Below are 25,493 nucleotides of genomic sequence, written 5' to 3'. Positions count from 1 at the left end.
ATCCCAACTCGTAAACTCCTGGACAACGAACCCCTAGATCCATCGTCTCATTTCCGCACACGTCAGCCAGCCCTACTCCCATACAGTACAACATTGATCTATCACAGGCTCGCTCCCCCACATACTTTTTGTCTTCGGGATATTAGACTCCTCACTTCACTTCCTTTGGGTCCGTGACAGGCTTGCAAATCGAGTCAACTGCCGCAGAAGACCCGTCATCACACGAAAATAAAACAAGGCTTGCGGACAAAACCAACCGACTCGAGGTCCCCAAGCGAACGGGATCCTACTCTGCCCATAAGGTTCTCCCTTTGTTTTGCTCCCTTTAATTTTCTTTCTCTTTTTTTTGTACTTTGCGGGGGATCCCTGAATGGATGAAAGACCACTCCTCCTTGAACAATGACGTTTTTGGCTCTTGGTTCCCTTGTCCAAGTTGCCTAATGCTGCCTGAATCACGCACATCCTACTATTAGCAAACGAACCTTTCTTTGTCCCCCACCGACTCTGATTTTGATCGGTCTCAATTCTTTTGGTATTGCCTGAGATTGGGATGCGCGGGCGGGACTGGATCGGCTGCAGCTCTTTGGTCTGACTTTTTGACAGACAAAACCTTGTTTTTTTTTCTGGTTCGACCGGTTCGACGGCTGTCTTCTTTTTTTATCAGCCCTTTCCCCCGCCATTGCAACACAGCCCTTTACCAGTTTGTCTTTCCATCCCACTCCAGGAAAGGCAACTCCTCTCCCACAGTCTATGGTCTCCACTAAGGACCGACTGTTTGGGATCCTTGGGCTCGCTTCCAGGACATAACCAAAAAGTCGTTATTTTGGGATACATAGTTTCGACATACTCACAACAGACAAAATGCCTCCTACATTGGACCTCAGCGGCGCCACACATTCAAAGATGATGGTGGTGCCGCCCAGGCTCAACTTGAGAAGAGCAGCGTCCTACCAGGGCGAAAAGGGCCCTCTGTCTTCGACCTCTTCGCGCTTCAGCTTCAACCACCTCGTTTTCGCCTCGCCACCACCGTCGCCGAGGTTACCCACCCTCGTACCTCCGCGACCGAGGAAAACGTCCAACCCGCCGAGGCCGAGCCGTGTTTTCAAGACGCTCCTATGCGTAGCAGCCGCCGTGGGTATGGTTTACCTTTCCATAACTGCAGTAGTCGGCTCCAAAGTCGCCATCCCTTGGCTGGAGCCCGAACCCGAACAGTTTGAGATGGTTGGCCAGGCGGGACTGCCTGACTTTCCCACGCCAATCGCATTCAACGATAAGCGCGGGAACCCAAAGTGGACCGTATTCATCCCGCCCGAGCAGTCATTCCCGCTATCTATGCAGGGCTACGCCGACATGGTGTCGATGTGCCGTGGAGTTTCGATGCGTGTCAATGATCTGCGCAACCCGGGACGGGGAGCTGAGACTTCGCACCACAACCCATCGAAACTCATATCTGGAGATGCGAACTTTGTAGATGTCCACGAGGCCGAGGCAGCCAAGCTACTTCCGGGTGCTGCCGTCGGGTATCAGAAGGGGGAAACACCCGCCTGCGCGTCTAGTTTGACGTACGTGCTTGAGTCCACAGACGCGGGGATTGGCAAGTCTCTTATGATGATGTGGACTGCGTATGGACTGGCACAGCGTCAAGGGCGCGCCTTTTTCGTTGACGACACCCGGTGGGCGTATGGGAAATACGCAGAGATTTTTAACAAGGCCCCGGACCCCGGATGTCGCGCTCCAAGGAGACATGAGATTCTGCCGTGTCCTTACCAGGCGCGGCACCTTGTTCTCAACTTGGCCACAGTTGAGGGATATGTTTCAGCGTCGCTGGGCGGGGAGCCATCCACGGGTCCTGTCGAGAATATGTCCTCAGACCGACAGCGAGAGCGTTTCGATCTTGCCAGAGCCGGATACGAAGCTCTATTCCACCTCAATGCACAGGATACCGAATACGTGAAGAAGCGTACCGCCGAGCTGCGCGGCAAGACTCGCGCACTACCCGACCAGCGCGACGGCCTCGTTGTCGGTTTGCACGTCCGACGCGGCGACAGACACCCACTCGAGTACCAGTATCGCGACTCGTACCTTCCCTTCGCGGCCTACGCAGAGATGGCGAAGAAGCTCTTGGCCGGCAACGAGAAGCAGTCCGTCAAGATCCTGGCGTCGGACGACCCGATGGTCTACGAAGCCGACGACTTCTCCGACACGGCGCGCGCCCAGGAGTTTATCAAGCTGGCGAGCAAGACGGCTATCCAGCAGGTCAACCCGGGCAGCAACCGCGGGGTGATGCGCAAGTTTGTCGACGACACGTTCGGCTGGGAGGGCGGCTTCTTCGCCGCCATGTTCTGGAACCTGGGCCTTTCGAGCACCAGCGCGGCGCACTCGTCGCACAAGCAGGCCGTCATGGCCACCAAGGGCGCCGCGTCTCCGTCGGCCGACACGGCGCGGCTGAGGAGCTACATGGGCCGCGCCTACATGATGGACTTGGCGGTGCTCGCCGACGCGAGCGACGCCGTCGTGTGCACCGTCAGCGCCATGGGCTGTCGGCTCCTGGGCGTCATGATGGGGTGGGAGAGGGCGTTTGAGAACGCCAAGTGGGTTAATATCGATGGTGATTATGGGTGGGGCGGTGGCACTTGGTGACCATTTTACGCAGAGGAGCTCATACGGGGCTCCAAGTCAGAGGGGAGGAAAACATACACGATAAACAAAATAGCGTCTGAGCATTTTCCCATGGCATTTGGCGTTGGGACGGCGTTTGATCATATGGGATTTTGGGGGCATTTTTTTGATACCACAACATCTACTACTACGGTGTTAGCATTCGCTTTTACAATGAAATTTCCTTGACTTGTTTACTTGATTTACACAAACAATCACTATAACTGAGGCTTAGTTCCTTATATACCTTTTCTTGTGATACTTGCCCATACAAAGGGTAGTGGAGGTAATTTAGATCAACTGATAATACTGATTATCACTAGAGACACACAAACAACTTTAAGAGGCTGGTCACATGTTGTGGTAAGCTTGTGGTGATTTATGGGAAATCATTCAACCTAGAGGTCAAACTTCATACTGCATTCCTCAATACCACCATCATACCGAAATCAAACTACCCACGATACCATACCACAAAACAAAACAGAGAAAAGAAGTAAACACATGGATTGTGGATGCTATGTTACTTTTGAAGCCCTATCAACACCGATGCGGAATGATTAAGAAAACGGTAAGGACAAGAAGAAAATAAGGATTAACAACAGTGACAGACAGAGAAACTATCAGAGCGAACCACACAGGAAAGCAAGTATAGGCCGATCTAAAACAGCTTGCCATGGCCTCATTTACCGAGGCGGCTCGGACAACTCCTCCGACATGGGTTCCTCGGGAGCCCCTGGAGCCCTCTGGCTGTCAATCCAGTCAAAAAACAGGGGCACGTCCTTTACAATCTGGTCGGGAACGGCGAGGTCCTGAGCGAAGCGCGGCAGGATCCCCTTGGCGTCAGACGCCGTGGCCATAATCCACTCGATCTTGCCAGCGTCCTCGTGACCGGCTGGCAGGATACGGATACGCTCGACGCTGGCATAGGCACCAAGGGTGGCGCCCCGGTACAGGGCTTGGGGATCGAGCGAATCCGGGTGATCGGCCATGGGTATGTTGACGACAAGGAACTCGTGGGCGGCCGTGGTGGCGTTTTCCTCGTCGAGGACGCTGCACGTGATCTGCAGCACAAAGAAGACACGGTCCTGCAGGATGCAGGGGGCGACTTTGTGGCGTACCCCCTCGGTGGCGCAGGTAAAGTCGCCATAGCGCAAGCCGTCGACCGAGACAGGCTCCATGTCGCGCACGACCAGGTGCTCCTGGACTGTTTGATGTGCTACCATGGTCGGGGTGAAGGCCTTTTCCGTCTCGGCATGGCGGTCCTTGAGGCAGTCGCGGAACTCGGCCCACGAGGCGGTGCCGCGGATGGACAAGTCCTCGTGCACCGAGCGGCGGCACACCCACGTCTCCGACTTGACGCCACGGCGGTCGACCGAGGGGTTCTCACGGTGAATGCGGTCCAGGACGGCCTTGGGAATGGAGCGGGTCGACACAGAGACCGGGGCGGTGCTCCCGGCTGGCGTCTTGCGGGACTTGTGCTTGAACAGCATCGGTGTGGTGGAATCCTTGGGCGCCGCAGTGTTGATGAAGCGGGCGGCCTCGGTCACAATGTGGCTGACGAGAGGGGGGACGTGCTGATCCGGGTGCTGTTCAAAGGCGATGCGGTCGGCGATGCCCCATAGGCGTACCTTGGGTCCCAGCTGGTCGTTGGACATATCTGCGGTATTGGAGCGGGATGAGAGGGGGTGTTTTTGCATTAAGTTGAGTATTTATGGGGTTGTAGCGAGAGATTTAATGTTGCTGTTTTGCGGGTATAAACAGTAAGGGAGGAAGATATAGTCTGTTGTGTCTAATTCGATTGACTGACTTGTGAAATGTCGTGATGGCGTGACGATGTGGGTGCTCGGTCCAAAATGCTTTGGTACCAAAGTTACGGAGCTATGGTTGGGATATTTAAAAGACAGTAGATGGGGCACAGGAATACCAAGTGAGTGAGTCAATCGTGGGAAGGAAGCACTTTCTTCAACAAGAGCAACGACAAAAAGAGAGGAAGGAGGTCAAGGGAAAATGGCGCCAGAAAAGAGTCGGAACCCGTTGTGCATCGTCGTTTGCCCTCTCACCCGGGGAAGAAGCAACAAACAAAAGAGTTGATGCCAGCAGGAACCCGTCTTTCGTGCCTGGTGAGAAGAAGCAAACTATGAGCAGACATGGAAGTTTCAGGCAGAGCAACGTCGCAAGGGGGGCCAAGCGGAGATGGCCTGAGGAAGATGAATACGACATTTTGGGGTGTGACAATCCCGTTCACTGCAAAGGAATCACGCATGGAAGCAACGCAGAGAAGATGAGTTTGTGTTTCGATGGAGATTCCATTTTCGGTCTTGCAGTAGATTACCTAGATAGGTACCTACCTACCTGGTCTGATGGATCGACTTTGTCAATTGGAATATTTTATATTTAGTTCTACTTCGCACCGGTAAGCGGAACAGCAAAAAAATGCGCTAAGCTCTTGGCACCGGTTCTTAGCTCAACTGCCATGTCACTAGCTATCAGGGTTAGGGTCAAAAACATCCAGCTTTGCCAGCTCAGACTGACACGTGCCGAGCCAAGCTGAGACGCTAGAAAGTCAGGGTGGCCCAAGCTTCCTCTCCATTGCGTGGGCAATTGGTGTGATAAGGCTCCACGTCACGTAATAATGGAAATGTGTTGCCACAGCAGCTGCTGCCTTTCGAGGTCTATTTGATCCACAAGTTTTGATGACATTCTTACCCTTCACTCCAGCCAGACAAGACGGGCCCTGCTAGTTAGCGAATTGAATCCAATACCACGGGCCGGTTAAAATTTTGATTCTTGGTTGCCATCTCCAACGTGGCCTCAGGTTTTTGTATTTTTCTTCTGTTTTTCACTTGTCCTGCCTGCCCACTTGCTTTTCTGCGCGCTCGGGTAAGCCTATGGTCCCGACACCAGCCGTTGATTTGGCGTCGATCTTGTTCAGCGGAACGAGAGAAGTGGTTTTCTTTCCCGTCTAGGCTAGAACCTCTTCTACCCATCTGCTTGTCGAAAAAAGCCCGGGGAAACAGGACTTGATTACACCGCCTTCTGCATCCCCTCCACGAACGACCTTTTACGTTCGCCTCGCATCGTCACCATGTCAGACCCAGAAAGCGACTACCTCCAGCCGGGGTTCGACCCTCGCACCCTTACGATCCCCCGGCTGCGCTCGATTATGGTCACTTACAACATTCCTTTCCCCTCCAACGCAAAGAAGGGCGAGCTGATCGAGCTCTTCAACGACCATGTTGCCCCTCAGGCGCACAAGATCCTGGCCAAGCGCGAGCGGGCAAAGCGTTCGAGCATGGGCATCACCGACGCTCAGATGATGCATTCTGCGTCGATGGAGGACATGGACGATTTTGATGAGGAGCCGCGTGCCCGCACCACGCGGTCGAGGTCGCCGAGGAAAACCTCCCGGGTTAAGCGCGAGTCGGAGGAACCGGAGCGTCTGATGCAGTCGGTCGAGCGCCCTCTGAGTCCCCGCAAGCGGTCCGTGCGATCCGTTAGCCGCCAAGTACCCTCGGACACGGAGACCGACGGTGACAACCGCCTGGGGGTCCGCGCAACATCGCGGCGCAGCGTCACGCCGGCAGTGAAGCTCGAGGCGCCTGTCGAGAGGAGGGAGAACCTTTTTGCCTCGCCTAGACGCAGCGATTACAATATGCTCTCTGAAGAGGAAGAGGCTGACGACGGGAACCCCTTCACCAGCGACAACCCGTTCCAGAGCGGAAGTTCCCCGCCAGCTGTCAAGACGCCCAGCAATAGGCGTCGAACCACTGGTGGGTCGGAATTGTCCGTTTCAAAGAACAAGTCTGCACAGAGACGGCGCACCGACGGGCCCGTTATCCAAGAGCCCATGTCACGCAAGACATCGAGGACTTACGAGATACCTGTCAGCGCGCTCAGGAGACCCAGGACACTAGAACACCTCACGTCGGTCGAGCCCGGGGAAGAATTCACTCCCGATGAGCAGCTCGAGTTGGCGCAGGAGGAGGCGGAGCATGGCGTAGTTGCCAGGCGGGAAGCTGGACCACCGAGAAGTCGCAGCTGGGCACCTTTTTGGGTTGTTATTTTCATGCTTTTGGGCGTCTATGGTGGCTGGTACCGGCAAGAAAAGATCAAGGTCGGCTACTGTGGGCTTGGCCAGCAGCCCACAGCCATCCTGCCCCCAGAAGTGCAGGAAAAGCTGCCAGAATGGGCAGAGATACTTGTGGAGCCTCAATGTGAGGCTTGCCCTGCTCATGCCTACTGTTATGAGGACTTCTCGGTCCGCTGTGAGGATGACTACTTGATGGTACCCCACCCGCTCTCGCTCGGTGGCCTTGTACCCCTCCCACCGACCTGTGAACCTGATGGAGAGAAAGTCCGCCGGGTAAAGGCTGTGGTAGACAAGGCTGTGGAAGAGCTCAGGGAGCGCCGGGCACAATACGAGTGTGGGACGGCGGCCGAGAAGGAAGAAGAGAAGCCTGTAACACCTTCAATAGAAGAGGAGGTTCTGAAGAATATTCTCAGCGACAAGAGGAGCAAGAAGATGGGGAAGCAGGAGTTTGATGACCTGTGGGAGGCTGCTATCGGTGACATCAAGGAGCGTGACGAGGTCGAGGAAGAGGAAGACAAGGTCTTGTGAGTTCAGTCCATTTCCCTAACTGGCTGTGCCGATTTTTTTGTTTCAAAACCATTTGCTTCTGACACCGAAATAACTAACCAGCCCCGTATCTGGTCCCACATTACCAGAGATTCCTCCGGCGTTTCGCGCACCCGATTATCGTCCACCTCCCTTGCGCGACTTCCGCTCACCTGTTCGCTACGACGAACCTTCCGACTCGGACTGGAGCGATATAGACTCTATCTTTGCGCTGTAGTCGTCCTGATTCTAAGTGGATTCTGGGCCCGCTTCAAGTACCGGCGCCACGTCGCAACCAAGGCGCAGGTGCCTCGCCTCGTAGACATGGTCCTGGAGCGGCTGGCGGCCCAGAAGGAGCTCGCTTACGACACGGGCGAGGATGACCCATTCCTGTTCCTCCCCAACCTGCGCGACGATGTGCTGCGTGAAAAGCACTCGCTAGCTGAGCGGGAGCGAATCTGGCAGCGCGTCCGCACCGTCGTGGAGCAGAACAGCAACGTCAGACAGGGGCAGCGTGAGGGTCGCGATGGAGAGGTCGGACGTGCCTGGGAATGGATTGGGCCGACTGCGGGCGGTGGCGCCATTGGCAGCGCCAGCGGTGCACGCCGCCGCACGCTCGGTGGACGCGTCTCGTTCGGTGCTGGCTTGAGCGACAAGGACGAGCACGATTCCAGTGCGCTTGTCGAAAGCCCAGCAGACAGGACTGCGACGCACAAAAAGTGGAGGGAGGGCGGTGGACGGCCGGCGTTCTGAGCTATGGCGGCCTGATTTTGGGAGTCCGGACTTTAGGACTGAGATGGCTGTAATGTGGGATGTGTTGGCGGGCGTCTGGGTTGGGTTGATTTTTTTTGCTTCGAGTGATGGGGTTACCATTTCAGGGGCTGGATAATTTGCCATAGGAGCCCCTTTTTCTATGTTGGAGGCTCGTATGTGTCTTTTCCTTTGCTGTTCTATCTGTCTGTCTCATTACCCTGGAAGCGCTTTTTTCCAGTCATGGCCTCCCAACTTGGCCCTCACATATCATTCTCCTTGTGTCTAACTCTTCTCCTCTGTGTAATCACATTCAATATTTGACTCAACTCGCTCTGCCATTGTTGCGTGTTCGCAATCTCCAACCCTCCTATACAATCTGCTTGCGCATCTGGGTATGCTACTGCGGGTCTGCATGACTAGCGCATGTTGACCACATGCAGCTGGTGCAGAGTGTAAGTCGGCGTAACAAGGGAACCTGCATAACGCTCTGCGTAGTGTTGGGCAAACAAACTTGATCAACTTCATTTTTAGATATGTCTATTTTATTAGACTAGGTATGTAGCTATGTAGGAACATGAACATGATGCTTTTGAAGCGACTCCTCCCCAATGTTTGGTGCTGGATATTTTCATCCTAGTTCAGCTGTCGTAAAAGACGACTAGGTAGGTATTATTAAAATCAAAATGGGTAAAAACTGAGCCACAAAGACAAATCAAAACATGAGGGTATTTGTTGTAATGCAAAAAAGGAAGAAAAAAAAAGAAATGGGCTGGTAGCCTTGAGGAAACGAGGGGTATGAAGAGAAGCAGATAAAACATAATAGATAATCAAGCCACAGCAGTACAAGACCGGGAAACAGCCCCATCAGTTCTTAGAATACTGAGGCGGCTGTGCGTCCGGCTGCGGCGCCGGTTGGATATGATCTTGCCCTTGTTGTTGTGCGGGCTGAGTCTGGTTCTGTTGCGCAGGAGCGGCCTGTTGCTGCTGAGCGGCGGGGGCAACACCAGCTCCCTTGGAGTTCTCGCTACCGTAGACGGCCTGGGGGCCCATGTTGTACTGGCCGTTGGCGCCCTGGTGCGGCTGAGGCTGGATGACCTGGACCCCGCCGCTATAGGGAATGTGGGCGACGCGCTGGTTGCAGTTTGTGCAAAAGTGCGTTACGTCCTGGCACATGTGAGCCAGGCAGGGAACGCAGGCGGCGCAGATGCAGATGCAGCCAATGAGGACACCGAGGAGGCTATTTTTAGACAAAGGGTCGTCGTGTCAGTTTATGTGGTTCCTTTTTAGAAAAAATTGGGTTTCCTTGGTTTCGTTGCTGAATCGTTCGTCTAGTCGGACAAAAAAGCCAGAAAGTTGCAAGAATGGAAGCTGATCGAAAACACACGTACTATGTCATGCTGGAGTGCTCCTCGTTGACGCGCGTCATAACCCGCTGCTGGCAGAACGGGCAATCGACCACGGCGGGTGCTGGGCCTAGTGACTGGAGGGGCGTGGCGCCGACGTGCTGGTGGTGGTGCTGTGCTGCAGGGCCATATTGTTGCTGTTGTTGCTGGCTCTGCTGAAACTGCTCGGCTTTCGTCTGGTATGCGGCTTGGGGTTGGGCCGGAGCCTGGTTAATCTGGTCCTGGGGTTGGGCAGACATTGAGGCGATTGTTTGTTTGCTTGCTTGGTCTCGTTTAGGCAAGAAGTTGTGTCGAGGATGGTAGGAAGGGCGCTCAAAGGTGGCACTCTTTTGGAGGGGGAACAAGCAAGAAATTAAAAGGAATTGCAAAGGGCACTGCGGCTGAGAGATACAGGGTAAAACGGGTTTTGGAATGGAGAAGAGGAATCCAAAATAAAAACAAAAATGCAAGCTGCACAACTTCAGCCTTAACTTGCTACCGAACGTGGCGTCGACCGGCTGGTCGTTTTTCAATTTCCAGCACTGAGGGTCCAGTCTGGGGTGGCATGTTTGCGGCACAGTCTTTTTTTTTGGGTCTCCGCGAATACATCCTTGCCCCCCCCCCCCCCTGCGCCTTACAAAGTACGTAGACGCCAAGGCTTAGAACTAGCACAAAATCAGAACGACCATGGTGACAGAGACCGAACGGAACCAACCCGAGATGCCGATCTTGCCTCACGTCAGACCGTGCTAAACGTGCTCTGTTTGGCTAGAGGTAGTGTGTCGGGAAAACCCACTGGGTAAACACGAAGGGGGCGATGTCAGCTGAGATCATGGATTGGACGTGAGAGGAGGCTTGGCCGAACGGGCTGTAAGGCGGGTTTTTTTAGGCAACGGGATACCCCTACCGGTATGGTTAGTTGTGCCTAATTCTAATGCACGTACCGTACATCGCGCGCTGCGGATGCATGCAGATGCGTATACTCCGTAGGTGCAGGCGGGCAAGGTGGGTTTGGGGTCGGGGTCTTGTAAGGAGTATTGTCTAATTGTCTAATTGCCACGTCTTGGCCCCCTAGAAGCGAGATCGTCCCTGTGGGTTTTGACAGTGCAGTGTGGCGGGAGATTTCTATAAACGGAAAGAACGTGACGGGATGAAGAGAGAAAGTGTTGTGGCTGAGCTCAATGCATTTTAGCGGCAGGGGTTTTCTATTGTAGCGTGACAACAAACAAAATCCGTAATTGAGGCAGGTACGCGGCAAACGCTATGCACTGCCATGGGGCCTGAAAGATGATGGCCCAATCAGACTGACTTTTCCATCTTGTCTAATGTCAACTTCCAACCAATTCTCTCGGGATGACTCGTCTTTGATTGAACTCTGGGTAAAGTTTGTGGTGTATTCCGCCCTCCCTGATTGTCAATTATCTAGGTGTGCCCTTGGCGCCATGTAGTAGGCAGATGATATCTTCAGATGACTGTGCCAGCTTGATACTCAGGCAATCAGGCTACCGCCCCATCACACCACTCAAATATCCCAGGCACCTCTGCAATGGGCCTATGACATTCCGCAGCATTTCCTCGCGCCAATGACCCACAAGCCCGCTCCGATGGCCGACGAGACACCAGGTCACCGCCCCGGCGTAGTCCTCACCTCTGTCCTCCGCCACGTCTTTTAGCCATTCGCACGTGGCCGTCACGTCAAATAGGTCGCGCATCCGCTCGGTGTCCCCGCTCGGTAGGCTCTTCCTCAGCTCCTGCGACTGCAGCGTCGTGCCAAAGCACAGCTCCAGGAGCGTGTTGCCTAGCCGGGAGAGTGGTGCACTCACGCCATCGGTGGGATTTTGTTTCGCTTCCGTCAAAGTTGAGAAGGCCCTACTTATATGCGGCTCGTCCAGCTTTCCGGCCAGGAACAAGACCGAGTCCTTGTCAAAGGCGTAGGGCTCCGTCATTCAGGGCGAGTCAACCAGCTGAACAAAGGACGAGGCCAGGACCAGTGCGATCTTGCACCGCACACGAAAATTGGGAGGCTTCGAGGTTAGCATCTGCCCCAGGCTCACTGAGTCAGGACACATTGGTAGGTCATCTTCCATGGTATAGACATAGTATTTTCTTTCGTCATTCGGCAATCCAAGGTATCCCTTGCACGGCGAGCTTTTTGGAGGGGGCTTCATCAGTGTGCAGAGCACTTTGATCGGCCCGAGAGGGAGAGTGGTCGGCTTGTCACAGTTTTGAACAGTGAGGGTGACGGTTTGCGACGGCCTGCCACAAGTCAGCACCACCTCTCGGCTTCTGTGATCTGTGAGAATATAAGACCTTACTGTGAGAATTGAACCACTCGCGGCGTGGCCGGTCTGGAGCGTCCCGCCAGAGACTTGTGTCGAAGAGCTGCCCTGACGACGGTGCCTTCTGGCGACACGTTGGCCAAGGGTATACTCACACAGCCCTGCTCATCTTCGCTTCCCTCGGTGATCCGAGTTCTCCAGACCCTCTTCCCAGTTGATTCGCCATGATCTGTCTTGAAAAGAATTCGAAACTCAGGCTTGGGTTTGACAGCCTTTCTGTGCTGCAACATCAACTCGGCAGCATGTTGTGATTGGCATTGACATTGTCAGGCCGCTGCTAAAGTGTGAAAGAGAGCAGTTGCAGTCCTCTAAAAATTGCAGATGGCCGTATCAGCTCGATATTTCTGGTGTCGCTGTACCAGCTCTGTGTCCTTTTCGCTAGATGTCAACAGCGCTAGGTAATAAGACGAGCGCAAGTCAGCATGACAATAGCTCGACATTGGAGTGGTATTCGACTCACAGTCTAGCTTGGCGTAAAGATCTGACAACTCCTTGAACAACCGCTTCTGGTGCTTTCACCAGCCGCAAATCGGATCCTATACTGCTGGAACGACATGTTGTCTTTGCTCATGGCATTCTTCAGTTGAGTCGGCTTCATTTGTCACAAGCTTCTGACGAGTATCTGGCGACTGGAATGAAAGCTCTTTGCCAATCTCCACCAGGATATCTCGCATATCAGCCAAGTATCCCAAGCAAAGATCGCAGGAATCGCCAAGCTGCCTCTCAAGCAGCCGAGTCACATCCTTGTGCTTCCAATCTTCGCCTCCAGGGTTGCTCAAGAGCATTCCAAGCCTGTCGTCTTCATCTTGAAATAAAGGAAGCAGGAGCTGTCGCAGGTGCTTCTTGATGCTGACTTGGTGGAATTGCAGTTGCTTCTCGCAGCTGACATATTCCTTGCGGATGCTGATGAACAGATTAGCCTTCTTGGCCGCCCTCTTGTACCCATCGAGGGCCAACAGGGCGATTGGAATGGCGCCGAGGACTGTGCCAGGCACCTCGATTCCCGACATCATGTTTTCGCGTCAAGATAGGGGTAGTTTTGTTCTGTATCTCCACAGCTCCGCTGGGAAACAAAAGGTTTTCGGAGGCAGAGATAAGCCTGCAAATATAGACATGGACCGCATCTCGAAGTAAGGCTGAGGATGTGATGCGCGGGGGGGTGATGCGGGGTTTATCTGGATTAGCCGTTTGTAACGGAGGTGGTGGTCAAGGTGGTTCATATTACATCTTTGCTCCCTGCAAGATTGTTGTCAGTCAATTACTCCAATTGTCGATACATCTAACAGTGGCTCTGTCATGATTTTCAGTGCACTAGGTTCGTCTTGATATCGCAGCTCGCTACTGGCGGCAACACTGGTCAATATGACTATAGCCAAAAACGAAGATACTATCTCCTACCGCAGCCGCCAGGTTCAGCAGAGGTTCATTGATATCATCAAGTACCTTACTGCTATCGAGGACCAGCCCTCAAGTGCAAAAGAAGAGTGCAATCCCTCGCCATCAGACGTGGAGGGCGTCCTGGGAAAGTTCGATATGTGGGCGGGCAATCTCGGCGCCTTGCGAGCTCCGGGCACCAAGCTTTCTCTCGACCTACGTCTTGCCGTTGACCTTGAGATCAGGGGTCAGATCTGTGTAGACTTGGACGAGCTTTTAGAAACACTTGATGAATGTGAGTGCTGCGGAGCCGCATGGTTTCTTTGCTCCGGGGCTAACCTGATATATTGTTAAAGTGACGTGTGTTCTTCAGACGGGGGATGTTAATAAGCCAGAGAATGATTTCAGTGAAAGTTTCCATCACGAGGCGGAGGGGAGCGCCAGCGATGAAGAAACGATTTGATGACGACATCTGCAAAGCAGCGGGACCGCAAGAACAGACTGGCCGCCGACGGTGTCCACGATCAGGATCTTGCACCCACTTTACTCCGGTCAAGTAAAGCAACTACTTTTATTCCCCAGCCAAGGCAGCTGGAGGACTTTGACGAGGATGACGACAACGACGACGCTATCTCTTTGGCTAGTGTCTCAACCATGAGCAGTGCCCTCGCAACACTCAGATTGCCGCGACTGTCTGAGCTGTCGCCAGAGGGTGAGCCATTCGAGTGTCCAATCTGCTTTGTTTTGCAATCTTTCAAAAAAGAAAAATCTTGGAAGAGCCACGCATTTCGGGATCTCAAAGCCTACCCCTGCACTGCGGGCAAGGAGTGCAAAGACTTTCTGTTTAGTGACCGGAATTCTTGGTTCGAGCATGAACTTCATTACCGCCGTTTCAGGAGGCACGTCGCCGCTCATCTGGAGCAGCTTGCCATATTTTCCATGCCTCGTGCGACAGAGGACAATGATATAGATGGCGAACAAGTCAGTGAAGCCGACAGCCGCAGGTCGACAATCGACGCGGGGCAAGTCTCTGTCGTTGATTGGTTTGAACCGGAGCTTCTGGCAACAGATGATAAAGATATAGCTCTTGCACAAATCATCTGGAGCGACAATTCCAGTCCACCAACGCTTGATGTAGCCTTTGGGGCATATGTGGACACCGATTTTAGCGATACGGCAGAGGGGGGCTGAAAAGTACGAAGGTGTAGTAGCCGGTGTTGGACTGGACCAATGGCTCATCTCATCTACTGAAATCGAGGCTGGCGACGAAGAGACAATGCGCAAGAGGGTTCGTCCCGAGATGAACAATATTCCCGAGTCGATTTATGCGTGCGCCGTGCAAGGCTGCGGCATGAAGTTTCAAAACGCTCACGACCTGGGCAGACACGACGCGGTGTCACATGGACCATATATGGCGATGATCCATTTGACCAGCCGACGCATGACTATAGCGACTTCCTGCAACTAAGTGGATTTGAGGCTGGCCCGCGAGGCAACAACGTGGAAGACAGCGCCCCGTCGGTTGCGACAAATCGAGGAATGCCTTGCAAGCCCTGCCGAAAAAGGAAGATCAAATGTGATGAGCAAATGCCCTGCAAAGTTTGCAAGGAAAAGACTCGCGTTTGCATTTACGCTCCATTACCAGAACATCGGCCGCCATTCGAGGAATTCCGCACAGTACCACAAGTGGCATCCATAAAAGCTTGGAGCCGCTCAAGGCGAAAATGGGCCAGGAACGTCCAACTTATACACGAATGGCAAGAAGGCATCTGTCTGTCGAGGCTCTCAATATCGACAATACCGATTTTGAAGATGACAAGGTCAGTGAAGCAATACCCCCAAATTCCCAGTGTGATGTTTCAGCTGCGACCTAATGCACCAAGAAAAGGCCGCTGACTTGCACCGACAGGACCCCGACTACGTGGTTATCAAGCGTTGAGTACCGGAGTAAGAACAAGATCAGCTTTGGGCACTCACACGCTTAATTAGTGAGCAACGCGGGTCGGCTGCTGTGGTGGGCATTGTCAAAAAGACGGCGAATACTGAAGATTGAGCTCTCGGGCTACTGGTGCGTCTTCCGGTTGCGGAGGCTGAATAGCATACCTACCACAGCTGCCTGCCGGCATCATATTCTCTCCATCATTCAGGAACACCCGATTTATTAGAAATGGATACGCTAGTTCAAGGATTTGTGCTGACGTCTTACACGCTTGGTAGTGCTTGTTCTTCCTATTCATGGCCACTTACCCAAAAGCTATTCGAAAGCGTGATTCAATACTGATGAACCCGCTGGCAAGGGCAGCTCCCGCGGGGAAAGTCGGTACTCACCAAGTATATGATCAAGGAGCGTCTGCAGCAAGACCTCGACGGGGCGTGGACCGTATGTTGCTTATTCTCCAGCTGCAAGCTCATGCAACGGCCGCGGAATGTTGTTTATTATGACTTCTTGTCCGTCCGTCGTCATATGGAGACGAGGACAAAAAAGTCTGCCGATACGGATAGCGAAAAGGACGCATCCAGCTTCATGATCTTTTCAACGAAAGCTGGTAGACATCGACCCGTCCCTGCTCCCACTCCATCTGCGGCTGTTCCGCAAACAGCTAGGGTTCATAGCATAGTTCTCTGAAACTCATACAGTCTTATTGCTCAGAAGATGGTGGGGATGATCAGAGTTATGCGAATATCTTCATCAAGGATAGACAGCTCCTCGTTCGATATATTGCCCCTGGTTCGGCATTGAAAGCAAATGTAGGAGCAAGTCAACGATATACACTATGCTCGACGGCAGAGATGACGATTAGCCGCCGACGTTGAGAACGCTGGGTCTCCTGACGGGTCACATAGCACTATCCCAGGAAGGCGGCGACGAAGGGTTGGAAGGGCCTGAGCCTCCCATCAACGTGTACTACAATGTCGAAAAAGAACCGATCTCGGCCCTGGACAGTACTTTACGAAGCCAGCGGCCCCCTTGTATCGGGCGTCGGCCATGGATGGAGTGCATATAGTCAAGTGGCTTGCAGACAAGGGGGTGGACTTGTCGGCTAAGGACGCATGCTGCTCGACCGAGGTGCAGATGTCAATGCCGGCAACGGCGGCGGTAGAATTCCCCTGCACTGGGTATCTATGAGAGGCGCGTACGCGGCCATGATGGACGTCCTGATCAGTCACGGGATCGACGTGAACAAGACTGACAACCAGGAAAATACGGCGCTGGGTGCGGCCTTGAAATACGTCTGCATCGCTCCCGACGTCGCCTTTGAGGCAGTGTTTAGTGAGAATGAGGTGGTCAACCTTGGGCCGAACGACAGTATGGTTGCCTTACACAAGAAGGTGGAGAAAGGTCTAGGCTTGCTACACCATCCCGAGTACGTGTAGTGGAAGGCAGAGTGTGAATTGGAGGCGAATCCATAGCTCTGGTACTGGTAGTCTTACCCAGTGTGTGCAGGGTTAGATGCAGGGTAGGTGGTGCGTTTTATGCTTAAATTGCTGCAAAAGTAACCTACATATTTTGTGGGACTTTTACATAATTCCACTTAGCCGCAGTGGGGGTTCGCGCCGTCCAATGAAACCAAACAGAAAGCTATCATCTGCGCGAGACGGCGGTGTGTCTGAGCTGATTGGTGGGGGCTCAGGGAGCCTGGCTTGCCTGGTAATATATTGGTGGTTGCAATGTGTCTCAGTTTGCGCTTGCGCCGCGGAGATTTCCTATAAGGGAACTGGACTAATTAGAATTGGTCTAGTACCGTACCCAGTAGGCATCCATCAAATATAACAGCCCATTGTTATAGAGCAGAATTACGTACCTCGCAGTGGTAATTACTTACGGAGCTTGATGGAGGTCGTAACCAACAGATAGATGCCCCAGTTGTGAAAAGTACTGGCCTGGTCTAGTACTACTGGGTGCTTAAATGCTACCTTATTTTTGTTAGCCAACAGGAGCTTTTTTGGTTTTGAGTCAATAACTTTTGGCGCAAAACTGTTTTTAGACCCCTTGCGACACCGAAGCAAGCCACCCGCACACTAAACCCTGGATGGTACAGCGTGGGGTAAGAAAAGGTCGACGACGGTGGTGGCTGGCTGGAGCCCATGCGTCCCGTCTTTTCCCGTCGATCTTTCCCCGAGCTTTGAGGTACGGATACAGTAACCTACGTCGCACGACGTAGAAAGAAGGCCACCGCTCGAAGCGTCGGGTATTTATTTCGATTCAATGAGTCGGTTTAATTGTTGCGCGAAAATCAACTGCTTTTTGTTGCCATTGCGTTTTTATTTTTTCTACTTGTTTCTCTCTTCTCCTCTATTTTCTTTGGAGCCCTTGTTCCGGCTGTGTCCCTTCTTCCTTCCTCTTCATCAAAAAGGCAGGCATGAGTCTGTCATGTGCTCAAACGTGAGAATCAGCTGTTCCGTAATCACCCGGCCTGCCATGGAGATCCCCCAAATGTTATGCGGCCTGGTAACTCCCAGGTACTGAAAGATTTCTTTTGAAAGATGAAATAAAAAATAAGGTACCTTATGTAATTACCCGACCTAAGGGATTGATGTAATTGTAGAGTGAAATCTTGGCTTAGGCTAGATCTAGCCTGACCTTCCAGTCCTTCCTAGCCTTGATCTCTCATAGCACGAAATACTTTGCAGGTACTGAACGGGGGGAAAAGTTCGGTCCAACTCAACCGACAAGTGACCCCCACCATCTTGGCAACAGCGGTATAAGCAAGTCGGTGGATCAAGATCCTTACCGCTGTACAGGCTCAAGGCTTCCAAGGCTGGGCTCCTACTCGCTCGAGGTATTCATCCTTGTTTAAATGTCCCCGCATCATCATTTGTTCTTGATGAGGCCGATCACATGAAGATGCCTAGTGCATTAGACTATAGGCAAAGCTGTCCAAAATGAGAACTGCCCATTTCCCATTTGCATCCCCATTGATCATGTTTACATTGGATGAACTATTGTTCTGTTAATACCGGTATATCCCCTCAACAACGCACCATCTTCTGCCCAATACTAAACGGAACAACCCGCTAATGCGAACCAGGGAAGAAGAAAAAAACCCTTCAAGGCTCCATCTGAATCGGACCGGTCTGGTCCCCTTGTTTTTTTTTTTTTTTTTTTCCTCCTCTAGTCCTCTATGCAGACTACCCACGCGCTACTCTCCAGACCTCCTCCACCAGCCCCGGAGTGAACAGAGGCCAGACCGTCGCGTTAGCAGCCGGCGCAAAAAAATCTCAACGACTCGACCCGCTTACTCATTCTATCAGCCTAGTCAACCGGGAGACATCGTTTTTTGTTCCTTCGTGTTTCTGCGGAAATCGGGGTTTTTAATTGGGTCAGGTTACATGGTGAAGCAGGAAAGCTGGTAGACGAGCTTCGAGCACGCAGGCAGATGCCAGTCTTGGCGCGGGCGACGAGCATCGGTGATCCATTTCTGTCACCCCGCCCCACCGACTGTTTTACTGGGGGTTTCCAGGCCCTTTTTACTGCCAGAACTGAACTGATAACGGGGGAAACTCCGAATCAAGCGACAAACTTGGATCTAGCCGACAAGTCTGGGAGACCACAAGAAGGTGTTAAGGAACAAAAAAAAAAAAAAAAAAACCCCAGTCCTCTAAAATGTCGAGGCATGGTTAAACCCATCACATGCATTTGACGTCCTAAACGACCGGCAGGACAACCACAGTCAATTGCGCGCAATTGGAATAAGAAAAATCCACAATAGGCATACTGCGAACCAACCACCCCTCCAAACCCCCGATTCGAAGCAAGGTCAAGGTCGGTGTGCGACGCGCCTTGCTACGCCAGCCCGACCTCGAAATAGCGAAAGCTGCCGACAGAGGAAAACAAATCCCCAGAAGCGCCCGGCGCTCCGCCTGCGAAAGCGCATGACTTTGCTACACGCAAAAGCAAAGCCAAAACACCACCAAAAGCCATGGCAATGATGGGATCGTCGGCCTGGAACGGGCAGCACAGCGCCGTCGATGACGATTTTCAGCAGTACCTCGAGATGAATGGCATGGACGGTCTGGCCGCGGGGTTGAACTTTGATTTCCAGGATTTTGCTGCCGACTTTCAGGGCGCGGGAAACAATGGCGGCGCAATTCTCCAGTCGCAGCAGGCCCAGGAGCGCCAGCTTCAGCACCAGCAGCAGATGGACACCCCCATGACCGGCACCGAGATGCCTGGGCTCATGTCTACGAACCCGGAGCTGTCGCAGCTGCCGCAGTCGGCGATGCACTCTCATCTCGCTCAATTGCCCTCGGTGGCAGCTCCAGTCCCTCACACGACGGCTCCTGGGCTGGTCATTGTTCCTAGTGCCGGCATGGTGCCGCCGCCGACGACGCAACCACCGCCAACGCCTAGCGAGGCCATTAATGATATCGATGCCAAGATACAGTTCTTGCAGCATCAGAGGATGCAACAACAACAACGCCAGCTCGAGGAACAGCAAGTCGCATTTTTTGCGCAACAGAGCCGCCTGATACCTCCCACACCGCAGAGCCTCGAGCTTCAGGCTGGAAGTCGCTATTACGTCGCCCCCGACCAGACGCCACAGCAGGGCATATACGACAGGTATCAGCGGCTGGCCGATCAACAGGACGTAAGTCTTTGTTGCGTGACTTGCTTCCTACTCTATCCTCAGTAGAATGCTTCTCGCACGCTGTTGCTTGCTAACACAGACTCTTGAGCAGATGTCATTCACGCCCCTCGTCTCGCCGGCTGTGACACCGCTAGAAACACACTTCTCGATGGATTCTCAATTCACTATCCCAGGGGCATACTTTAGTCCCCTGGCGTCACCAGCACTTCATGCGCAGCAAGAAAACCCACAAGCCATTTACGATAGCGTCAGCTCAGGCAAGAACAGCTCGCCAGCTTCCGAGATGGATCTTCCGACACCGACCGCGACCAAGGTAACCCCATCCTCATTATCAAACGAAGTAGCAAAGAAAGCGGTTCCCAGGAAAAGCACTGCTTCTAAGGTGAGGGGCAAGGGGAGCGTTCGACAGTCACCAATTTCCAAGCCGTTGAAGAAAAAGTCCCAGACGACGCCCAACATGAATGCGCAGGCTCTGAGTGAACTTGCCGAATCATTACAGCACAGCCAGGACTCACAACACCACCTTTTACCGCCACCCGCGCCGCAAGGACACAGCGGGTCGCCCGTCGGCCTCACGGACTCGGAGAACGGTTCTGTTTCTCCAGAGACCTTGTCAGAGATGCCACCTCCGCCCGTTCCGAAGCAACGCTCGGCTCGCCCTTCGTCCCACACAGAGCCCCAAGGGGCTGTGGCGAACCCCATGTTGCAGACGTTGCAGGGCAAGATGTCGCCGGCAACGCCAGCATCACTGATGAAACTGACATCACCGAGCAACAGCATGGGCGCTACACCAACAAGCCACGCGACTGTTTCCCACGAAGCGATCGAGAACTTTGAACTTCCGGAATCAGTCAACTTCCAGCAGCAGAACAACCAAAACCCTCAGACGTCTACGAAGAGCCCGGCACAGTCTCCGTTCCTAGGCCCCTCTGCGACTTCATCAACGACTCCATCATTGCAGCCATTGCCAGGCTCAGGCTTCATCAAACCCAGGACAGCAGCTTCGACAACACAGAGTCCGTTATTGACGAGTCAGCAGCAAGGAGGTGGGAGCGGTTCGGTCATGGGCACACCGATTTTGGCAGCAGCAGCCCGAAAGACGCCACAGATGGGACCACGAAACAGCAAGAAGCGACCCAGCGTCAGTTCTTCTCACGTGTCACCAGCGCTGCGCCCACGGATATCACCGAGCATCAAGCCACTGCTGCCCGGGGGTAGTAGCGGGGCCGAAGACGTGGCGTCGCAGCTGCTTCGATCCAAATCAAACTATCAAAACATCCTGGAAGGCAACAGCGTGCCGGGCGTGTCATACCCGAGCGAGCTATCGACGAACCTAACTTCAAAACGAACTTCACACAAGATCGCCGAGCAAGGCAGACGGAATAGGATCAACTCGGCGCTACAGGAGATAGCGACACTCTTGCCACCAACCGTATCTGCCAAAGTGGACGATGACGGAGACGGGGACGGGGATGGGGGCAAAAAGGGTGACAAGCAGGCAGGGGGAGGGCCGAACAGCAAGGCCAGCACGGTGGAGATGGCGATCGAGTACATCAAGATGCTCAGGAAAGAGGTTGCCGAGGCCAACAAGAGAGCCGATGAGGCGGAGAGGAAATTGAAGCTACAATCCGGCCAAACGAATGACGAAGAGCCGGCAGCAACCCCGAAGGCTGTGGCAAGTGGTGACGCGGATGAGAACGAGGTCGAGATGAAAAATGCGGTCGATGGAGAGAAGCCAGACAAAGCAGTGGAGGCATCGTAGGATTGTTGTTGTGGTCATGGTCGACTCACGAATTTTGCATTAGTACAGAAGCGTCTCCTTTTTTTATTAGCGCGGTAGCATCACTGGCGTTTGGTGCTCCGACTATAAGTATTAGCGAGGGATGAGGTAATGTTTCGGGAGCGTATATTTGAGTATGGGGCTCGTGGCGGTGACGAACATTTGTTTTGTTTTTCTTTTCTTTTCTGTTTGTTTTGTATTACTCTGCATATCGAGCATTTGTATATGGGACGGGCTCGCTGATGTTTTGTTTTTCTTATTCTTATCATTTTATTCCTGTCTGGGTTTGACTTGGGCTTAGTTTCCTTTAGCTTCCACATGTCTGCGATATCATATACCTACCATATACCAAAGCAGAATACATAGTAAACAAGAACGCGTCGCAAAGATTGGATGCGCAGGTACAACCTCAACTTGGGGTAATTTAGTCAGGAGAGCAACGTGGCACAGTCGCAATCTAGATTTCGTTTCCGACTTTTTGTGCTCAAGATTTCAAATGTCCCGATGGTCCCATGTTCGGCCAACTGATCTTTTTGTTTGGGTGCTGCTGAACAAGCCGAGGCAGTTTAATTAATACTTTGTAGAATATGCACCTCAACAATCAACCCTTGCAGTTCCTTTCGCGACTGACTAGAATGACGGATTCCGGGACTTGATTAACAGAACAATTATCTTTTTGACAAAATCAGCCAACCCTACAGATAAACCATCTGTTTTTTGGATGGTGTCCGCGCGTCCTGTTCATTGCCTTGCCGGGATGTGGCAGACAGGTAGCTCAAATGTCGCCACCCCTCAATTTTTAACCAACGTACTGACTGCACTTTCACCTACCAGCTGAGACTTTGCCTCTTTTGATTCTTTCACAAACCATGGGTTTCCGTTTCTAGACTCTTCCTTTTGCAAACTAGAACTAGATCGCGATGAGAGCTGCAAAACAGGCAGCCAGACAAATACGTAGTAGACACCTCCTATGGTATATTGCCCCAAAAAACCTATATTGGTGGCGAATATGCACAATCCACACACCTACGAGCAAGTAGTGGCTAGTCAACCCGGGGCACCTTTTCAGACGAAAATACTGTGTTTTTTTGGCCATTGTTTTTGCTTAATCCCATTGGAGGGAGACCGCGTACACCCAACAGTGATCCTGCGGGGGAGGTCTACGTATACCCGCTCCTTGGAACAGGTCCAGTCACTTGCCGGGTGAGGTGGCTGCGTGGTCTCGCCTCAGCTGTTGAGGTATATAGCTAGCTAAATTTTCATTCTCAGCTTATTGTTCCTTTCTCTTACTATCAGGCTCATAAACCACACAACACAAACTGTCAAAGTTACTTCTCGACAACATCAACCACATACCATACAATACAACAACAAACATCATCATCAAAACCAAAACACCATGGCTTCCAACCCAAACCCAAACCCTCAACCCCCTCCGCACTACACGCCAGGTTCCATGAACTTTTGGGACTTTGTCAACGGGTTTAACCCCGCCCACCACCAGCCCGGCATGGGCACCGACCACGCCCCTCCCCCTCCCCCTCCCCCTTTCCCGTTCCCTTTTCACGCCGGCCCCCACGGCCCGGGACCCTGGTGGACGCCTTTCGGCACTCCAAACCCCTGGGCACCGGCCGGAGGTAACGGAGGCCCGCCCCGCCGCCATGGGAGACGCCACTGCGGCCGCCGTCGGTGCCACGGCGAGTGCGACCAGTCGGCGTCCTCGTCCCCGTCATCTTCCGACGACGAAGGTGGTGCCAACGCTGCTGCCAACGCTGCTGCCAACGCTGCTGCCGCCGCCGGGCCGTCGACCGAGGGCAACAAGGACGCCAACACGGCCGGCGCTCAGGGCGAGAAGGCCGCGTCGCCCGAGACAGGAGAGAGGGGTGGTGGACGCCGTCGCCACCATCACCACCGCGGCTCCCCGTCCCCTGATGGAGGACCTCACCGTCACCACCAGCACCACCACCACCACCGCAGACGCCAGGGCCCCAGGCCTGGGTTCAACGGCGAGGCTTGGATGGCCACGCTGGCGTCGCACCCGCTCGCCCAGCAGCTGCGCAACTACATCGCATCGACCGTCGCTGCCCCCGGCGGGATGGGTGACGCCCGCGCGGGTGCCACTGCCGCTGCAGCCGGTGGCGCTACTGGTCAAGAATCCGGACCGCAGGAGACTGCTGCTGCCGCAGCAGCAACCGCCGAGGACAACAACGACGACGTCGACACGTTTGCACCCCCAGTCGATATCTTCGAGGTCCGCGGGTCGGGCGACCCCAACACGGCGACGGCCAGCGCCTGGGTGGTGCACGTAGCCGTGCCGGGCGTCAAGAAGGAAGACGTCGGCGTGTCGTGGGAGGCGGAGCGCGGCGTGCTCAACATCTCGGGCGTCGTGTACCGGCCCGGCGACGAGGAGTTCCAGCGTGGGCTGGTGAGCTCCGAGCGGAGGGTGGGCCTGTTCACGCGCGACGTGAAGCTGCCGCCGCAGAACCGGCGGGAGGGCGCGGGTACCGGAACGAAGGAGGAGATCGACGGTGATGGGATCACGGCTAGGCTCGAGGATGGCGTGCTGGTGGTCACGGTGCCTAGCCACGAGCGAGAGTGGACTGAGGTCAGGAAGGTTGATATCATGTAGACGGCTGGTGGATGGCTGGGCCAGTAAAGCATATCTCACGGGTTGAGAGCTGTTGCTGGATTTGATGCATATTCGGGTCGCATTGCCTTGGTATTAAAGAATTAAAAAAAAGCCAAAAAAAAGAACCAAATGTACAAAAATAAACACAAAAACATTGTACTTCAGATCTGTTTTCTTGAGTGACTTGTCAGTAGTAAGCTGTGCGTGGCTGACTATAGACCTTGCATGAATTAATATGTTGGTGATACCATGACGGCGACATTTTCCGAGTATAATAGCAGATGAGGGTAAGCTTTGAGCGAAGTGTATTAGTCTCAGGCAAATATTGGTAGACAGGGTTCCGTGTAATCCACATGTCCGTATCACCTTGACGGCACATGGACACAATACAATACCTTTATACCCGCTATCTGCCGACGCACGAATCTGCAGTCATCTTTGCCGGAATCCTGATGCACTTCCCCGCGCGGAGATGAACAACCCTTTCGGAATTTGTTCCCATCGGTGGAAAAACCACCACACCTTTGAAGTAGTGGCGGCATAAGGGATAAAACAATAAACATGGCAGCAAAAAGAAAAAGAGTGCAAAAACATACAACACCGAGGATTCCCCAGCGGTCACCCACCTGAGTACTAGTTCGGCCCTCACTGGTTTGACTAGGGGAGAGCGGACGGGATCCCGTATATTCCAGTGGGTATGGTCGTATGTGAAAGCTCGCGCAATGGTGCTGACTTATAGCTCAAAAATACCAAGAAACAACGTCACGCCGGACCAGTAAACCGTCCACCATCTGGCAGCCAGCGACGACTCCACAAATAACATGCAAGACGCGGTCGGGGCCGTGGAGGACTTTTACCAAACGACAGGCGCGGCCCGCCGGCCCCACACAGTCATCGAGTACATAAACTCGAGCGACGAGCGGCAGAACGCAGCGACGGCGTGGCACATGGCGCGTCAGGAGCGCTAAGACGCCAGTGGCCTGCGCGCCAACTGACTGTGGGAGACGGAGCTGGTGTCCCGGGGAGCGTGAGGTCCAAGTGCGCAATCTGGGCAAGGCCGGCTTACCCAGAAGCGGGGGCGTCACGATCCGGACCTGGGATTTTGACGATACCGGGGCGCGGGGTCCGTCTGATGGGCCGAATGACCGTGGACAAGCCAAGCATGACTACATCGAGGGCGTACTTAGGGCTCCGATTTACCAGACAGTTGGGGATCGTACCACTAGTGGCCTGGGGGTTTGAGGTTTTGAGGTAAACAACTTGCTGCACTCTGTCTTTTGAGTTGCTTCACATGTCGGTAGTGTTAGACCGAAAATTAGTTTGGCTTCACGGAAGCATTCAGAAAACCGGGCATTGTTGGTTTAGAGCTG

The 25,493-nt window shown here is 53.5% G+C and overlaps 9 protein-coding genes and 1 non-coding gene across 10 annotated transcripts; 5 read left to right on the top strand and 5 right to left on the bottom strand.

Moving 5' to 3' along the window:
• The first annotated feature begins 723 nt into the window (after nt 1-723).
• On the top strand, nt 724-2,697 carry MGG_04365 (uncharacterized protein). The gene has a single exon (XM_003713428.1). The coding sequence runs from the start codon at nt 862-864 to the stop codon at nt 2,638-2,640; it is 1,779 nt and encodes a 592-aa protein (XP_003713476.1). The 5' UTR covers nt 724-861; the 3' UTR covers nt 2,641-2,697.
• A 208-nt stretch (nt 2,698-2,905) lies between these two features.
• Nucleotides 2,906-5,032, bottom strand: MGG_04364 (uncharacterized protein). The gene has a single exon (XM_003713427.1). It carries the CDS (start codon nt 4,356-4,358, stop codon nt 3,345-3,347), a length of 1,014 nt encoding a protein of 337 aa, XP_003713475.1. The 5' UTR covers nt 4,359-5,032; the 3' UTR covers nt 2,906-3,344.
• Nucleotides 5,033-5,303: 271 nt separating this feature from the next.
• Nucleotides 5,304-8,367, top strand: MGG_04363 (uncharacterized protein). Its single transcript, XM_003713426.1, has 2 exons — nt 5,304-7,275; nt 7,387-8,367. Exons 1-2 carry the CDS (start codon nt 5,747-5,749, stop codon nt 8,027-8,029), a joined length of 2,172 nt encoding a protein of 723 aa, XP_003713474.1. The 5' UTR covers nt 5,304-5,746; the 3' UTR covers nt 8,030-8,367.
• Nucleotides 8,368-8,526: 159 nt separating this feature from the next.
• MGG_04362 (uncharacterized protein) lies at nt 8,527-9,936 on the bottom strand. The gene is made up of 2 exons (XM_003713425.1): nt 9,418-9,936; nt 8,527-9,266 (listed from the first exon to the last, which is right to left on the bottom strand). Exons 1-2 carry the CDS (start codon nt 9,669-9,671, stop codon nt 8,894-8,896), a joined length of 627 nt encoding a protein of 208 aa, XP_003713473.1. The 5' UTR covers nt 9,672-9,936; the 3' UTR covers nt 8,527-8,893.
• A 546-nt stretch (nt 9,937-10,482) lies between these two features.
• MGG_04361 (uncharacterized protein) lies at nt 10,483-12,805 on the bottom strand (the record flags this gene model as incomplete). The annotated part of the gene is made up of 5 exons (XM_003713424.1): nt 12,293-12,805; nt 11,727-11,971; nt 11,466-11,667; nt 11,004-11,348; nt 10,483-10,500 (listed from the first exon to the last, which is right to left on the bottom strand). The coding sequence occupies exons 1-5, from the start codon at nt 12,761-12,763 to the stop codon at nt 10,483-10,485; spliced, it is 1,281 nt and encodes a 426-aa protein (XP_003713472.1). The 5' UTR covers nt 12,764-12,805.
• Nucleotides 12,806-13,112: 307 nt separating this feature from the next.
• MGG_04360 (uncharacterized protein) lies at nt 13,113-16,499 on the top strand (the record flags this gene model as incomplete). The annotated part of the gene is made up of 10 exons (XM_003713423.1): nt 13,113-13,419; nt 13,687-13,836; nt 13,888-14,241; nt 14,294-14,412; nt 14,559-14,944; nt 15,058-15,071; nt 15,422-15,504; nt 15,762-15,882; nt 15,969-16,067; nt 16,198-16,499. The coding sequence occupies 10 exons, from the start codon at nt 13,113-13,115 to the stop codon at nt 16,497-16,499; spliced, it is 1,935 nt and encodes a 644-aa protein (XP_003713471.1).
• A 1,717-nt stretch (nt 16,500-18,216) lies between these two features.
• Nucleotides 18,217-21,996, top strand: MGG_04359 (phosphorus acquisition-controlling protein). The gene is made up of 2 exons (XM_003713422.1): nt 18,217-19,714; nt 19,806-21,996. The coding sequence occupies exons 1-2, from the start codon at nt 19,046-19,048 to the stop codon at nt 21,474-21,476; spliced, it is 2,340 nt and encodes a 779-aa protein (XP_003713470.1). The 5' UTR covers nt 18,217-19,045; the 3' UTR covers nt 21,477-21,996.
• A 740-nt stretch (nt 21,997-22,736) lies between these two features.
• On the top strand, nt 22,737-24,289 carry MGG_04358 (uncharacterized protein). The gene has a single exon (XM_003713421.1). The coding sequence runs from the start codon at nt 22,894-22,896 to the stop codon at nt 24,121-24,123; it is 1,230 nt and encodes a 409-aa protein (XP_003713469.1). The 5' UTR covers nt 22,737-22,893; the 3' UTR covers nt 24,124-24,289.
• A 423-nt stretch (nt 24,290-24,712) lies between these two features.
• On the bottom strand, nt 24,713-24,828 carry MGG_20325. Its single transcript, XR_001729780.1, has one exon. It is a non-coding gene; the product is annotated as a 5S ribosomal RNA (ribosomal RNA).
• Nucleotides 24,829-25,014: 186 nt separating this feature from the next.
• MGG_15529 (uncharacterized protein) lies at nt 25,015-25,287 on the bottom strand (the record flags this gene model as incomplete). Its single annotated transcript, XM_003713420.1, has 2 exons — nt 25,015-25,087; nt 25,190-25,287. The coding sequence occupies 2 exons, from the start codon at nt 25,285-25,287 to the stop codon at nt 25,015-25,017; spliced, it is 171 nt and encodes a 56-aa protein (XP_003713468.1).
• Between the last annotated feature and the right edge of the window lie 206 nt (nt 25,288-25,493).

This window comes from Pyricularia oryzae, chromosome 2 (assembly GCF_000002495.2).
Source record: "Pyricularia oryzae 70-15 chromosome 2, whole genome shotgun sequence".
NCBI classification, from domain to species: Eukaryota; Fungi; Ascomycota; class Sordariomycetes; order Magnaporthales; family Pyriculariaceae; genus Pyricularia; species Pyricularia oryzae.
This window is presented reverse-complemented; position numbering and strand designations above follow the sequence as displayed.

Excerpts from the sequence above, each read along its gene's own strand:
- MGG_04365 (XM_003713428.1), top strand. The coding sequence starts at position 862 with ATGCCTCCTACATTGGACCTCAGCGGCGCCACACATTCAAAGATGATG.
- MGG_04364 (XM_003713427.1), bottom strand. The coding sequence starts at position 4,358 with ATGCAAAAACACCCCCTCTCATCCCGCTCCAATACCGCAGATATGTCC.
- MGG_04363 (XM_003713426.1), top strand. The coding sequence starts at position 5,747 with ATGTCAGACCCAGAAAGCGACTACCTCCAGCCGGGGTTCGACCCTCGC. Across the intron at positions 7,276-7,386 it reads GAAGAGGAAGACAAGGTCTT|AGATTCCTCCGGCGTTTCGC; the intron begins GTGAGTTCAGTC and ends CCACATTACCAG.
- MGG_04362 (XM_003713425.1), bottom strand. The coding sequence starts at position 9,671 with ATGTCTGCCCAACCCCAGGACCAGATTAACCAGGCTCCGGCCCAACCC. Across the intron at positions 9,267-9,417 it reads GAGCACTCCAGCATGACATA|CCTCCTCGGTGTCCTCATTG; the intron begins GTACGTGTGTTT and ends GTCTAAAAATAG.
- MGG_04359 (XM_003713422.1), top strand. The coding sequence starts at position 19,046 with ATGGCAATGATGGGATCGTCGGCCTGGAACGGGCAGCACAGCGCCGTC. Across the intron at positions 19,715-19,805 it reads GGCTGGCCGATCAACAGGAC|ATGTCATTCACGCCCCTCGT; the intron begins GTAAGTCTTTGT and ends ACTCTTGAGCAG.
- MGG_04358 (XM_003713421.1), top strand. The coding sequence starts at position 22,894 with ATGGCTTCCAACCCAAACCCAAACCCTCAACCCCCTCCGCACTACACG.